At 39.2% G+C, this 14,786-nt stretch overlaps 2 protein-coding genes across 18 annotated transcripts in view; one reads left to right on the forward strand and one right to left on the reverse strand.

The window, feature by feature from the left end:
- SWT1 (SWT1 RNA endoribonuclease homolog) overlaps positions 1 to 571 on the reverse strand; it is a 124,325-nt gene extending 123,754 nt beyond the window's left edge. For 14 of the 16 annotated variants that reach the window (XR_010319370.1, XR_010319373.1, XR_010319371.1 and 11 more), the window contains exon 1: positions 143 to 300. The gene's annotated coding sequence lies outside the window, so the exon portion shown is untranslated. The other 2 variants (XM_064276509.1, XM_064276508.1) reach the window with 2 other exon arrangements.
- TRMT1L (tRNA methyltransferase 1 like) overlaps positions 465 to 14,786 on the forward strand; it is a 57,865-nt gene continuing 43,543 nt past the window's right edge. Inside the window, exons 1-4 of one of the 2 annotated variants that reach the window (XM_064276516.1) lie at positions 465 to 557; positions 2,762 to 2,908; positions 5,927 to 6,037; positions 9,874 to 9,987. In XM_064276516.1, coding sequence (XP_064132586.1) covers positions 2,797 to 2,908; positions 5,927 to 6,037; positions 9,874 to 9,987 — 337 coding nt within the window. In that variant the 5' untranslated portion in view covers positions 465 to 557; positions 2,762 to 2,796. Of the gene's footprint in view, positions 558 to 855; positions 1,347 to 2,761; positions 2,909 to 5,926; positions 6,038 to 9,873; positions 9,988 to 14,786 lie in introns of those variants that run through there. The other variant, XM_010590943.3, reaches the window with a different exon arrangement.

Below are 14,786 nucleotides of genomic sequence, written 5' to 3' on the forward strand. Positions count from 1 at the left end.
TGACAGACCCAGCCCGTCCGCAGGTAGTAAACTGCAGCGATGCGCGCTCCAACCCTCCCCGGCCCACCTGCTCCCCAGCCGCTGACCACACCTAACGCCGAGCGAAAGGCTGCCCCGGAGGCAGGGCCGAACCGAAACACACCTCCACTGAGCAGGCTCGACCTCGGGTCCGCCCACAGGATCACACCGCCCAGGCAAGAGTGACCTCTTCGTTACCCAGGCTGGCCACCCGGCCGCCCGCTGGGGTACCTGGGGCTGGCGAGGAGCCGTGCCGGGGAAACGTCAACGCACCCCTCGGCTCCCTACCTTATCAACGCTGGCGTCGGCGGGGACTCCGGAGGCCCAGGCCAAGAATCAGGGACCAGCCCCCCCCGGCCCGATGCCCTCTGGGAAATGTAGTTTTGTGTTCTGATCCAGACAGCCCCAGAACGCTCCAGATCGTTTGTTGTGCATTTACCTCCTCCTAGACTTCCAACAGTAGTTACGTGGTGGCGTAGTGGTTAAGCTTTCGGCTGCTAACCAAGATCTCTGCGGTTCGAAGCCACCAGCTGCACTGGGTGAGAAAGCTGTGGCAGTCGACTTGTAAAGACTACAGCCTTGGAAACCCACTAGGGGCAGTTCTACTTTGTCGTATAGGGTCGCTGTAAGTTGGCATTGACTCTACGCGACGGGTTCGGTTTTTCAGAGTTCAACGCCGGAGCCCTGGGAGGCTCAGTGCACCCTGGGTATTGTAGTTTTGTTTGGAGTCCGTGGTTGACCGGTGGAACTGAGGCGCACAGTGGAAACGGGACTCTATTATCTCATTGGACGCTGTCCCGGATACGCTTCTGCGCAGTCTGTGGTGGCGTCGTAACGCCTCGGGGAAAGGGAAAGGACGGGACCTTGAATTGCTGCCTCTGGCCTTTAATTTTTCTGCTGACAGGGCTTAGTCACTGTTTCTTCGTTTTTCGTGTGTTGCACGCATCCCGCTCCCCCCATTTGCTTTCCCACCCCTTGGATCCAGCCCTCGGGGCAGTCACGCCAGTTCAGTCACCCCGCCGTGAGCCCCCTCCTGGTCCCGGGCGGGCCTCGCACGGAGGCGGTAACTATGGAGAATATGGCGGAGGAGGAGCTGCTACCCCTGGCGAAGGCGGAGGTGGAGGTGGCTCAGGTCCAGGTCCCGACCCCGGCTCCGGACGCGGCTCAGGTCCCAGCTCCGGCCCCGACCTCGGCCTCGGCTCCGGCCCCAGCTTCTGCTCCAGGCTCGGCCCCGACTCCGGCCTCGGCTCCAGCCCCAGCCCCCGCCCTGGCCCAGGCTCCGGCCCTGTCCCCGTCCCTAGCCTCTGCCCCTGAGGAGACTGAAAGCAGTAAGTGCAGGAAAGCCTAGAAGTGCGCCTTCCTGGGGGATAAGGGAGGCCCTTCTTCACTGGGATGGTTTTTGTGCGGAAAGGCAGGTTTAGGGAAGTGGGTGGGCGGGCGCCGTGTGTCGTATGAAACGGGTGCAGAGTAACAGGAGACAATTCTAAAAGCCTGGAGAACATCACAGTAAAGGATGTCTGGAGGCCGGAGATGCTGCAGATGGAAGGAAATAATGAACTTGAGGGCTTCTTGGTTAAAGGAGGGCTTTTCTTGCAACAAAATAGAAAGTTACACTTAATTTGGTAGTTTCCCTCTCAGTCCAGTCTGCCAGGTTCACAAAGTCCTTTAAAAGGTGACATAGTATGTGAGGCAGCCTGTTCACTGTAGCAGATTCTAACTGCCAAGATACAGAAACCATTGCTGTCAACTGACTTTATCACTCAATGTACACAGAGATGATTATTTTTCTCATTCATAGCAGCTTCCTTCCAAGAAGAATTTGAGGTTGACGAGTAGTTTTAAAAGAGTAGACTAAATTACATATTATGCCTTTCCTCACACCTAAAAACCGATTGAGTTTTGTACTACAATCAGAAATCCACTGTTGAAAATTTATAGCCCATTTTGTTGTGTTTCTGAATGTGTTTGCATGTTTTCTAAGTGGTGATTTATTGGGCCATACAGGTATTTAGACTGGTGAATAACGCTTTCTTAAGGATCTTCTGTACATTTTAGAATGTAAGTTGTATGAAAGAATGAACCAGAAATTTTTTGTTGTTTTTAATTTTGTGGTCCATAAATTGACCTTTATGCTCTTTCTGAATTGGAACTTAAGGTATCTTAATTAATTCATTGTCTTTTCTACTTCCAAGCCAGTTGTGAATTTAATGTTTATTAAACACTTGGGTGGTTATAATCTCATAGAGTTATTTTACAATTTAAAGTCAACACATAAATTGTTCTAGTACACTTAAAAGAAGGGCTGAGCACAGGAAAGAAAGTCAGCATGCCTCAGGTAGGACTTCTCATCATGTAAGATCAGAATTTGTATGTGTTGGATAAAGCTAGTTTCTTCGTTAATACCTACAGTGGAAGTAGACGTGTACGTGAACACACACTCCAGAGTAAGTAGCCTCCCAACCTCAATTCCAGATTGTGTCTGTTTATGTTAATCAGAAGTGAGTTCAGCAGCTTTAGGGAATGCATGCTTCCTCCTCCATTCCAATCCCTGCCATTAAGAGTATGTTAAACGTATTTTAGAAAGGCTTATTTATATATTCCATAATTTATAAGCATGTAATTTGTAGAACGTGTAAACAAGAAACTTGAAGATGTACTACTTGAATGAATGTGTAATGACCAAGAAACATGATATGCATCAGGACCAAAATATATACTAATCACATTTTTAAATTATTTTTAGATTGTCTAATTAGCCCTTTGAAATCAGTCATAACTATGCAAGATGAAGATCGCATATCTGAAATAGACTTGAAAATTGAGGAAAAAGCAACAAAGGAAGCTATAAAAGAACCTCCTGGCATCTTGGACTCATCTGATTTAGCAAGAGGTTTGTGTGTTACAAAAAGCAGGTTCAGTGTTAACTTCCGGATTATTAGTGTGTTACAAAAAGTAGGTTCAGTGATTTAAGCACAGAGTGTCTGCCATCTTAAACCAGGAAGTGATTTCAAAATGTATATAGACATACCTTATGAATGTTTTAAGAGATCTTTGAGGTTTTTCTTCAGTAGTGGATGATAGGATTTTCACTTTTCTAACTTATCAGGCCTTTTAGTACAACTTGGTAGTTAGAATGATTTCAATAAGCACATCCTTGTGTAGTGATACTTACCTTGTTTCACATACACATACCTTTGAACTGTGGGTGCCAAGTAGGCTTTGTGGTTACAAATTAAATTTGGTTGGTTCGTGTATACATGGATTCATTGCCTGGATCTATCTGACCTAGCAATGAAAACTTTTTTGATAAAAGGGAGAAGAATTATGCCTCTTCAGAGATTATGTCTTGAATAATATCTGTTATAAGAAGTTAACCAGTAATGTTTGTTGTTCGTTTTTACTCACTTAAAAATAGGATGAAAATTTGTATGTTAGTAAATCTGAGCTGAATATGTAATAGTGCTGGATTGGATTTCCAAAATTATTGATCTGATGTGCTATTATAACCAAAAAGGCTAATGATTATTAAGAATTTTTAATTAACAAGCCTTAGTGCCTGCTGTGTGCAAGTTACTGCAGTAGCCACTTAGTCATTTCAAAGGTGAATAAGACATAGTCCCTGCCTTCTTACTGCTTATTTGTAGGGGAGACAAACAAGGACACAAATTGTATAAAACGGTAAACAGACGGAGTGAGGCTGGAGAGGAGGAAACAGGCAGGAAGGTGGCAGTGTGAAGAATAGAATTTAAGACCCTTAAGGTTGTAAGTAGGAGTCCCTGGGTGGTCCAAATGGTTAATGTGCTTGGCTGCTAACCAAAAGGTTGGAGGTTTGAGCCCACCCAGATGTGCCTCAGAAGAAAGGCCAGGTGATCTACTTTTGAAAAATCAGCCATTGAAGACACTGTGGAACACCGTTCTACTCTGACTCACATGGGGTTGCTATGAGTTGAATCTACTCAATGGCAATTTGTTTAAGGTTCTAAATTGTATAACCTAGTGGTCTTTTTTTTTTTTTTAGTAATATAACCTAGTGGTTTATCCCATCATCTGTTATCTCCTTGGGGGTCATTTCCCATCAGTTATCATCTCCTGGTCTTTTGTCTTCATCCTCTCAGTTTTTAAATCATTCTTTACTTTGCAATGCACATGTATTCAGGGCTCTCTATCCTCAGAAAGAAAAAAGCAAGTTATAATCCCGTCCTTTTATATACTGCCAAATTTCTTGAAAAAATAATCTACACTGATTTTCTGTATTTCCTTTTCCCTTCCAGTCCCATTTCTACTCCCATATACCTCACCTCCCATATACCTAATCTTCCTTAAAGATTACCAGGGACCTACTAAAGAATCAATCCAGTGGTCTTTTCTTCATTTCTACACTTTCTCTTTTACAGACTCTTCTCCTTTGGCTTCTGCATTATCTTGAGTCTGCCTTCTTGGTTCTTCTACCTGTACGTCTCTTATAATAACTACATTCCTCTATACCTCATTTCAGATTATCTCCATCTGTATTAATCACAAGTGGGTTCAGCAGCAGTAGGGAATGCATCCCCTTCCCCAATCAAGGGTCAGTCATAATTTAGACAAGACTGAGTCTTGACTTTTTCCTTCTCTTTTCCACATATTTTCCTTGGGCTTTCTTACCCATTCTCATAGTTTCAGTGAATATGTATTATATCTCCATTCAGAATCCTCCTGAGCTCCAGAAACAAATTTTCAGCTGCCTGTTGGACATTGTTGTTGTCATTAGGTGCCATCAAGTTAGCTCCAACTCATAGCGACCCTGTGTATAACAACAACTATTGCCTGGTCCTGTGCCATCCTCACAATGGCTGCTATGTTTGAGCTCGTTGTTGCAATCACTGTGTCAGTCCATCTTGTGGAGGGTCTTCCTCTTTTTCGCTGACCCTCTCCTTTACCAAGCATGATGTCTTTCTTTAGCAATTGGTGCTTCCTGATGACGTGTCCAAAGTAAGCGAGATCAAGTTTCTCCATCCTCACTGCTAAAGGGTCTTCTGGCTGTACATCCTATAAGACAGATTTGTTTATTCTTCTGATGTTCACCAGCACCACAATTTAAATACATCAGTTGTTCTTTGGTCTTCCTTTTTCATTGTACAGTTTTTGTGTGCATATGAGGCAATTGAAAATACCATGATTTGAGTCAGGTGCACCTTAGTGGTCAAAGTGACACCTTTGTTTCTTAACACTTTTAGAGAGGTCTTTTTTGGGGCACTAGTACGTGAACACTCTACCAGTACATGTCAAAACACGCTGTCAAAAACTAATTCATTTTCTCCTTTCTTCTTCCTTTCTGCCAAGCGTTTTCCACTTCCTTCGTTGATCCCATCGTTTTCAATGATATAAACTCAAAATCTTAGAATTATTTTTGATTTTGCCCTTAACCCTTGGTTCTGAAACTTCAAGCCCTGCTGCTTTTTTTCTCTACCATCTATTCTTGTGTACCTTTTCATTACTAATTTCTCACCTCTATAATTTATCTTCCTACCACCCACGTGTCAGTTGGCCGTACTGTGGTGACTTGTGTGTTGCTGGAAGCTATGCTGCTGATATTTCAAATACTAGCAGGGTCATCTATGGTGGATGGGATTCAGTGGAGCTTCCATACTAAGACTTAGAAAAAAGGCCTGGCAGTCTACTTCTGAAAACCATACAGTGAAACCCTGCAGATCACAATGCAATACAGTACCAACTTTTTTACATTCTGTAGCACACTTGTTATTTTGCAAACTGAGTTGTGGCAGTTATTCCTAATCTGAGTATCAGTACACTATGGTACAAGAAATGGAAGTGTGAACTTCTGTATGATATGATCTAAATAAAAATGAAAGTGGAATACAAATTGTTAAAACAACTTTGTAACTCTTAAAATTACTTTTCCTTTCAGAGAGACACATCTCAATTCAAAGGCAGCTTGCTGATCTGGAGAAGTTGGCATTTGTGAGTGAACGGGATTTTGACTCTGCCAGTTCCTTAAACTCAGATAATCTTGATACAGGTATTTCCATGTTTGTTTGTTCTTTATTTCTAATGGTTTGTCATCTTTCATCTCATAAAAACAGTTTGCCAAGAATAGGCTTCGTTCATTCTCATTGAACTAGAATGGTAGAAAATAAAAATTTTTTATTTAGGAAGTTGATACCCTTGTGCAAAGGTGCTATGGAAGTAGCATATTTCACAACTCCTCAAGGTAAACCACAATCCCATGGATCTCTAAAGGATGTGTGTTTTATAAGTTAGGAATTGAATTTGTTTGCAGGTAACAGAGATCTCAAAAAACAGTGGGTTAGATAATAACAGATTAATTTTCTGTCATTTAAAAGACATCTCAAGACAGGCAATTTAGGGCTGGTGTGAGAGTTCCATGATGATGTCAATGCCAAAAGTTCCTGCTTTCTGCTCTACCATCTTTAGTGTTTGGTTTTCATCCTCAAGATTACCTCACAGTTCAAGATCACTTGTAAAATTCCAGTCACACCTTCCATCCTCTAAGGAGAAGGAAGGAGAAAAAAGCCTGCTAGCTGAGCTAGGTCCCTTTAAAGAGCTTTTTGGGAAGCCTACCCAATGACTTCTGATTAAATATCTTTGTCTAGAACTGTGTCGAATGGTTATCTTTGGCTGCAAGGGGAGGCTGGGAAACTTTCTTTAGCTGGACACATTACCAACCATGAAGAAAATCTAGCTGCTTTTGGAAAAGTTGAAGGGAGAATAGAAATCAGGTAGATAAGTTTTCTGCCACAACTGGTGTGTTATTATGTATATTTCTATTTTTTAAGTTTTAATATTTGTATCACCTATAATAGCTTAAGTTTTTATTCCACAATTAAGAGAATATTGAATTTTAGTATTGTAAATAATGTATAAATGAATTAAATTTATGCTATGAAAATAGATGATTTTTTTTTTGCTCAAAGTTTATTAAAAACTAAATGTGTCATATGATCTTATTTATATAAAGTTATCCTTTCTGTGTGTAAGTGACTACAGATGAGTTGTTTTGGCCACATATGTTTTCTTTGTATTATAGTTTGATCCCTGTCCATTTTTTATATTAACTCAGTTTTTTCATCTAATTTCTTTACTAGCCAATTTCTAAAGTTATTTTTAGATGAAAATAATTATGTGGAATCTATAAACAGTAACTGAAGTATCCTTTCTTTAAGGTTTTGTTTTAAAGCATCTTAATCTTTGGCTACTTCCTCCTGCCCTTCCAGCTTGTTTTACTGTAGTATACACTACTATAACACATGATACCTTAAAACCATTGATCCTTAAAACCATCTATAACCTCCCTCTTGTACTTCTTTCTTATCCATCTTAGATTCTGTGATCCAATACAGTAATCACGTTGTCAATACCTTGACTCCCTTGCTGCCTCTCTCTCCACCATACTTGTCAGGCAAATGTCCAACGTAATTAAAACCATGTTTCTGCCTACTCCATGCTTGCCCTAGAAAAATGCACTATCATGCTCATCATAGATCTCAAATGGGTATTCATCACTGCCTGGCAATTCTATTACATTTCCTTGGTAAAGTCTTTTTACTGCTCTTTAGGACAGATATTTTATACCTTTTTTCTCCCTCCAAAAAATAGACAAAACAGAACATTATACCAAAAACTCCCTCATCTTCTCATCACAGAATACCCTACTACCTAGCTCTTACCAGACTACATGATGTATCCCTACTGATATCAATCACTAATTCCTCTACTAGCATTCTAGATCGCATTTCTTCTCACCTACTCAAGGACTTCTTTTCTTTCCTGCATCATATGCTATTTCCTCTCTCTGGCATTTTTCCCGTGAACATGCAGGCATGTTATAGTATCTATTTCTAAAAAAGGTGAAATAAAACCTTACTTAATCACATGTCCCTTTCCAACTGTTACCTCTTAGGATTTTTTTTTCCCTCCACTTTGATGACAACACTTAAAAAAAATTGCCTGTACTTACTGTTTCCCTTCTTTGATTCTCTCTCTAACCATCCTACTGAAACTGTTTTTATCAAGATCACTAATTACCTTTTTCTTATCAAATTCAAAATCTACTTCTTCAGTCTCAAACTTTTTGGTCTCGGGACTTCTTACGCTCTTAAAAATTATTGAGGATCACAAATAGCTTTTGTTTATGTGGGTTATATCTGTCAGCATTCATCATTATCGTTACCAGAAATTAAAACAGTAATTTTAAAAATATCCTAATAAAATCATTACATGTTAACAAAACATATTTTTATGAAAATAACTTTCCAAACAAAAAAAATACATCACCAAGAAGTGACATTGTTGCACATTTTTGCAAATCTCTTAATATCTGGCTTAGTGGAAGATAGCTGTATTCTACTATCTGCTTTTGCATTCAGGGGTGATCACATGTTAGGGATTGTCTGGAAGACTTCACTCTACACTCATGTGAGAATAAGAGTGTAAGGGGCAAACTTTCCTGTGCACTCATGAGAGAAGGAGAGCGCAAGGATCTGTTACTAATACCGTGAAAATAATTTTGACCTTGCAGACACCCTGAAAGGGTCTCAGGATCCCTAAGGGTCCCCAGGCCACTCTGGTTTAGATTAGGGACCTTGGAGCAAGACTTGTTAGTTTCCAATTCTAGTTCTGCTACTTACTACCCATATGATCTTGAGCAAGTCACTTAACCTCTCTTTCCTCAGTTTTATTTTTGCCCCCTTAAAATGGGAATGATACCACCTGCCTCAGGGTTATTTTAAGTATTAAATGTGTTTTACACGTGAAACACTAAATGTAAAATACTCGATACATTTTCAGTATTACTTACCTTCTCAGTAGCATTGGATGCAATTATTTTGTCATTTGTGGAAGTTTATTTCCCTCTCTTGCCTTCTGTGACACCACACTTTCCTGGTTTTTCACCCACCTTACTAATGGCTTCTTCTCTGTATGTACTTTCTAAACGGTGGCCAGTTCTAGGATGTGGAGCCAGAACTTGGAAATCAGTACAGACACTCCAGTGTCTGTACTCATTCTATCATACCATGTTGTCTTCATTCCTGATAGTATTTTTTCACCTTTTACTTTTAGCCTCGGTCCTGTTTTATTTTTAAGGGTCCTAAATTTCCATGTATTTAACTTAAGCCACTGTAATTTCTTTTTGAAGTAGGCAGGATATGTAAAAAAAAATAATAATTTGTACATGTATTTGCATGTGTTGTATATGAAAGATACTTGTGTTAAAAATTGTTAAATGACTTATTCATTATTTCTGTGTATTGATTGCTTTAAAATTGAATTTATACACCATTTATCAAAGTTTTTATTTGAGATACCTTTCTAATTATGTAAGGCTCCTGTTTGGTTGAAACCCCAGATAACTTACAAATTTGGTAATAGGACACAGTGAGTTAACCAAGCCCCCAATCTTAGAACAGCAGTTATATTGGTTCCCATCTACTCCTTCCAGTTCTTTCTTATGTTTTTTCTAACTCTGTGTGTTAAACAGCTGTTCTTGTTGCTACCATAATAGGGGAGGAATACCACAGTAGATACTATGCTGTCTGTCTAGCTCCTGCCTCCCTGGGATTGTGATAACTACTGCCTCTTCCCCTGTGCAAAGTACAGAGTCATGCCCTTTCTGGCAGGCAGTTTGGTTGGAAGGATATCATGCCATTTATCACTTCCTCACCCACTCTGTCCCCAGTGACAAGAATATCAGCTAGCAACAGAAAGGAGAATTTTAGGATAAAAAAAAGTACTAACCATATGGGGAATAGGTTACCTGTTACCTCTTTTGTAGCTGAATCCAGGCGTTAATAGCTAGTGTATTCTGTGCTTCATTGGTTCTTTTTTCTTTTTCAGGAAACAAACAGGCTTGTCCATTGTGCCCTAAGGAAAAATTAAGAGCTTGTAATAGTCATAAACTTCGTCGTCATCTTCAAAACTTACACTGGAAAGTCTCAGTTGAATTCGAAGGTTAGTATTTTTGTGATTGTTAAAAAGTGACAAATCAAATTCAGCATTTGGTTCCAGTTTTAGAATTTTTTTTTTAAATATAGACAAATATTTTCAGTTTAAAAGTAAGAGGGATTTAATAACCCCTGTTTTGTATTGTGTTTAATAAAAGAACACATAGCTCTCAAGGCAACAGATAGGTAATACATATAGTTGGTTCAGCCAGCATTAACCATCTGCTTTGTACTGGGTACCCAGCTTGGCCTTGGGGGTCCAAGTTGCTTATTGAACAGTAGATTAGTAAGTTATGCTTTCCTTTTGCAGAACTATTGTCATGTTGTACATATTTTGAAGGTATGTTGAATCTAGTAAAATAAGAAAATAAAATAATTGGTATGAATATTGAAAAAGAAGTAACATCTCTTTTTTCATATGATAGCTTAAAAAATTACTAGCATTAATAAGAGTATTTAGAATGAAAGCAATATATAAGATAAATATTCAGAGATCACAGCCTTTATTCCAGAGAAATGGAAATTAGAAAAAAATACACCTCTTATAATAGTGACAAAAATGACACAGTTCGGGGAAACACATTTAAGAAGAAGATCCATATAAGAAAAAAACAAAGTTGAAGGACAAAGAATTCCTGAAATCTTATCAAATTAAAACACTTCCTAAATTCCTAGACAATAAAAACTAAATTTCATAAAAATGTCATTTGCCCCCGCATTAATATATATGGAGTTCTGATTAAAGTCCCATTTTTTCAAAAATTGTTTGAAGTTTATATGAAACTTCTAACCACACCCAGTCTCAGAACTGCAGTTACACTGCATCTCATCTACTATGTCCAGTTTCTTCTTCTAGAACAGCCAAGAAACATAATAGTAAAAAACTAGCTAGAAAATGAAACATACTATAAATCCAGTATAATAAAGATCACCAAAAAAAAAAAAAAAAATTTTTTTTTTTTTTTGTAAATAATGACACAAATTACTAGACCCAAATAAAGAACACAGAAATAGATGCCAGTGGGTATGGGGATTTAATATATGACAAAAGCAGCATTTCATTTTAGTGGGAAAGAATAGTTGAATTAGTGATTCTGTTATAACTTGTTATCCATCTTGAAGAAAAAAGTGTCTCACCCTAAATTTAAAGCAAATTGCTTATAAATTAGAAAATTAAAGGTTAAAAAAAATTTTACAACAAAATTTAGGTGACATCTGACCAAGGATGGGGGAACGTTTTTAACCAAGACAAGAAACCCAAAAACTATAAAAAGAAAATCTAGAATCTTTAAACTGTTTGAAAATTCAGAACTTTTATATGGCCAAAGATACCACAAATTCGAAAAGTAATTGATTGGGAAACAAATATGTACAATGAATGTAGTTGCCAGATAAAACGTTACTGTAATAGATAAACCCACTGCCATCAAGTCGATTCCAACTCATAGCAAGCCCATAGGGTTTCCAAGGCCATAAATCGCCATGAAAGCAGACTGCCACATCTTTCTACTGTGGGGCCACTGGTGGTTTCAAACCACCGACCTTTCGGTTAGCAGTTGATCACTTTAGCTACTGTGCCACCAGGGCTCCTGTAATAGACAAAGAGCTTTGAAAATTGATTAAAATGACAACTCATAAGAAAATCAAATGGCCAATAAACATTTTTAAAGATATCGATCTTTCAATTGTTAGGCCAGTGTAAATTAAAATAAAAAAGACATTATTTCTCAACCATGAGATTGGCGAAAGGTGAAAAGGGATTTTATAATATCCTATTTACATTAAAAAAAAAAAAACCAAATACCAACCTTAAATATGTGTATGCTTATGTTTATATATGATTATAGAAGTTGTTAAATATGGTTACCTGCGGTTTCAACCCAACTAGGTGAAACAAGACAGAAAAGAAGTTTGAACTATGCAGTACTAGCAGTACTGGTTGAAGATTGTAACTGGACCTTTAGGGAAAGGAAATTAGAGATTAACTCTGATGCCATCCTGTCTTTTATGTTTAAATATACATAAGTATATACAGAAAACCATATTGACATCTTACAAAAAATAGGAGGCTGTCACTATTTTAATTAAAAAGTTCTCTTTCGTAGTCTTTATTTAGGCCATTGTTTAACCATTAGTTTTTGTTTCCCTCCTCCAAGTTATTCTCTCCTCTTCTGATATTTCTGTGCTTATGGGTTTGGGTTCTTATGTACACCAGGATATTGGGTTCTTTCACATGGTAGTGATCTGATAGTCGATGAAGTTAAAAGATAGTTTTTATCGTACTGAGCAGGCTACTAGAAAGTAGTTGGTAAATCTGTTAAAGATAGAACTAGCAATCTGCTGATGGATTGGATGTAGGGTCTGAGAGTCAGTAAATGCTTGGGTTTGGGACTTGAGGAACTAGAAAAACGGAGTTATACTTTACTGAGCTGGAGGAGACTGCATGAGGAACAGGTGTGAAGAAGACTAGGACTTCAAATTTGGACACATAAAGATTGGGATGCACCTACTAAGTAGAAATGTCAAGTAGACTGTAGGCGATATGAATGTGGAGATTTGGGGAAATGTTTAGGCTGGATAGATACATTTGGGAGTTGTCAGAATATAAAAACCCATTGACATCAAGTCGATTCTGACTCATAGGAACCATATAGGACAGAGTAGAACTGTCCCATAGAGTTTCCAAGGAGTGCCTGATGGATTAGAACTACTGACCTTTTGGTTAGCTGCCATAGCTTTTAACCACCACACCACCAGTGTTCCTTTGTCGGAATATAGATGGTATTTAAAGCTGTGAGACTGAAAGAGTATACATATAGATGGAAGAAAGAATTCATTGAAGGGCTGAGGCCTGGGGCACTTCAACGTTTAAAACAAAGTAATTGGATATAAAGAATGAAAAGAAAGGAGTTAGAGATAACTTAGAGTCTTTGAGTTAGGAGTGGGTATAAGGCATTATTGGATTTCATTTTACTTGGATCCACAATCAACACCCATGGAAGCAGCAGTCAAGAAATCAAATGATGTGTTGCACTGGGCAGATCTGCTGCAAAAGTCCTTTTTAAAGTGTTGAAAGTCAAAGACATCACTTTGAGGACCAAGGTGCACCTGACCGAAGCCATGATATTTTCAGTTGCCTCATAGGCATGCGAAAGCTAGACAGTGAGTAAAGAAGACTAAAGAAGAATTAATGCATTTGAATTACGATATATTCATGGTATATTGAATATGCCACGAACTGCAAGAAGAATGAACAAATCTGTCTTGGAAGAAGTACTGCCAGAGTACTCCTTGGAAGCGAGGATGGTGAGACTTCATCTCATGTACTTTGGACACGTTATCAGGAGGGACCAGTCCCTGGAGAAGGACATCATGCTTGGCAAGGTGGAGAAGAAAAAAAAACCAAACCCACTGCCATCAAGTCAATTCCGACTCATAGCTACCCCATAGGACAAAGTAGAACTGCCCCCGTAGAGTTTTCAGGGAGTGGCTGGTGAATTTGAATTGCTAACCTTTTGACTGACAGCCGAAGCTCAGGGCTCCTGGCAAGGTAGACAGCCAATGAAAAAGAAGAAGACCCTTGACTAGGTGGATTGACAAGTCGCTGCAACAATGGGCTCAAACATAGCAACAACTGTGAGGATGGCACAGATTGGGTGGTGTTTCGTTCTGTTGTACAGAGGGCCCTTGTGAGTCGGAACTGACTCAACAGCTCCTAAGAACAACATAAGGCGTTATTATTAATAGAAGAAGTAAAAAAGAGACCTGGTTCAAATGAGATGATAAATTTAGCCTTTGACAAGTAGATTTTGAGATGCATACCCAATAACTAGGCACAGATCATCAATGGGTAAATACATAGATATTTGCCATTGAGTCAAGTCTGATTCATGGCAATCTATCACAATAAAACGTTGCCCAGTTCTGTTGTGCATTACCCTTACAGTCACCAGCATGTTTAAGTCCATCTTTGCGGGTGTTGCGGCAGCCCATCTCATCGAGGGTCTCCTTTGCCCTTGCTGGCCCTCTACTTCACCAAACATGATGTCCTTCTTCAGCAATTGATCCCTCCTGATGATGTATTCAAAACAGTGTTCTGTTGTGATACCTAATGTACTCACTGGCTAATTTTTTTAAAGTAGATTGCCAGGCCTTTCTTCCTAGTCTGTCTTAGTCTGGAAGCTCTGCTGAAACCTGTCCATCATAAGTGACCCTGCTGGTATTTACTAGTGGCATAGCTTCCAGCCTTGCAGTAACACACAGCCACTACACTACCACAAACTGACAGGTGGGTGATGGAGAGCCTTAATAGGCAGTTAGAAATAGGGGTCTGGCACTTAGGAGCAGGTTTGTAACTAGATATATAACTTGGGATTCCTTCCCGCAGGGAAGATGGTAGGAATCATGAAAAGAGTTAAAATTACCAAGAAAGTGAGAAAAAAGTCACCTAGTAGACCAGGCCTAAGGAATATATACATTCGAAGTTGTCAAGGATTTCATTTTACTTGGATCCCCAATCAACACCCATGGAAGCAGCAGTCAATAAATCAAACGACATATGGCACTGAGCAAATCTGCTGCAAAAGACCTCTTAAAAGTGTTGGAAAGCAAAATTGTCACTTTTGAGGACTAAGGTGCACCTGACCCAAGCCATAGTATTTTCAGTCACCTCATATGCATGCACAAGCTGGACAATAAATAAGGAAGGTGGAAGAATTGATGCCTTTGAATTATAGTGTTGGTGGAGAATGTTGACTATACCATGGACTGCCAGAAGAGCAAACAGATCTGTCTTGGAAGAAGTAT

The sequence above is a fragment of the Loxodonta africana genome, chromosome 25 (assembly GCF_030014295.1).
Source record: "Loxodonta africana isolate mLoxAfr1 chromosome 25, mLoxAfr1.hap2, whole genome shotgun sequence".
NCBI classification, from domain to species: Eukaryota; Metazoa; Chordata; class Mammalia; order Proboscidea; family Elephantidae; genus Loxodonta; species Loxodonta africana.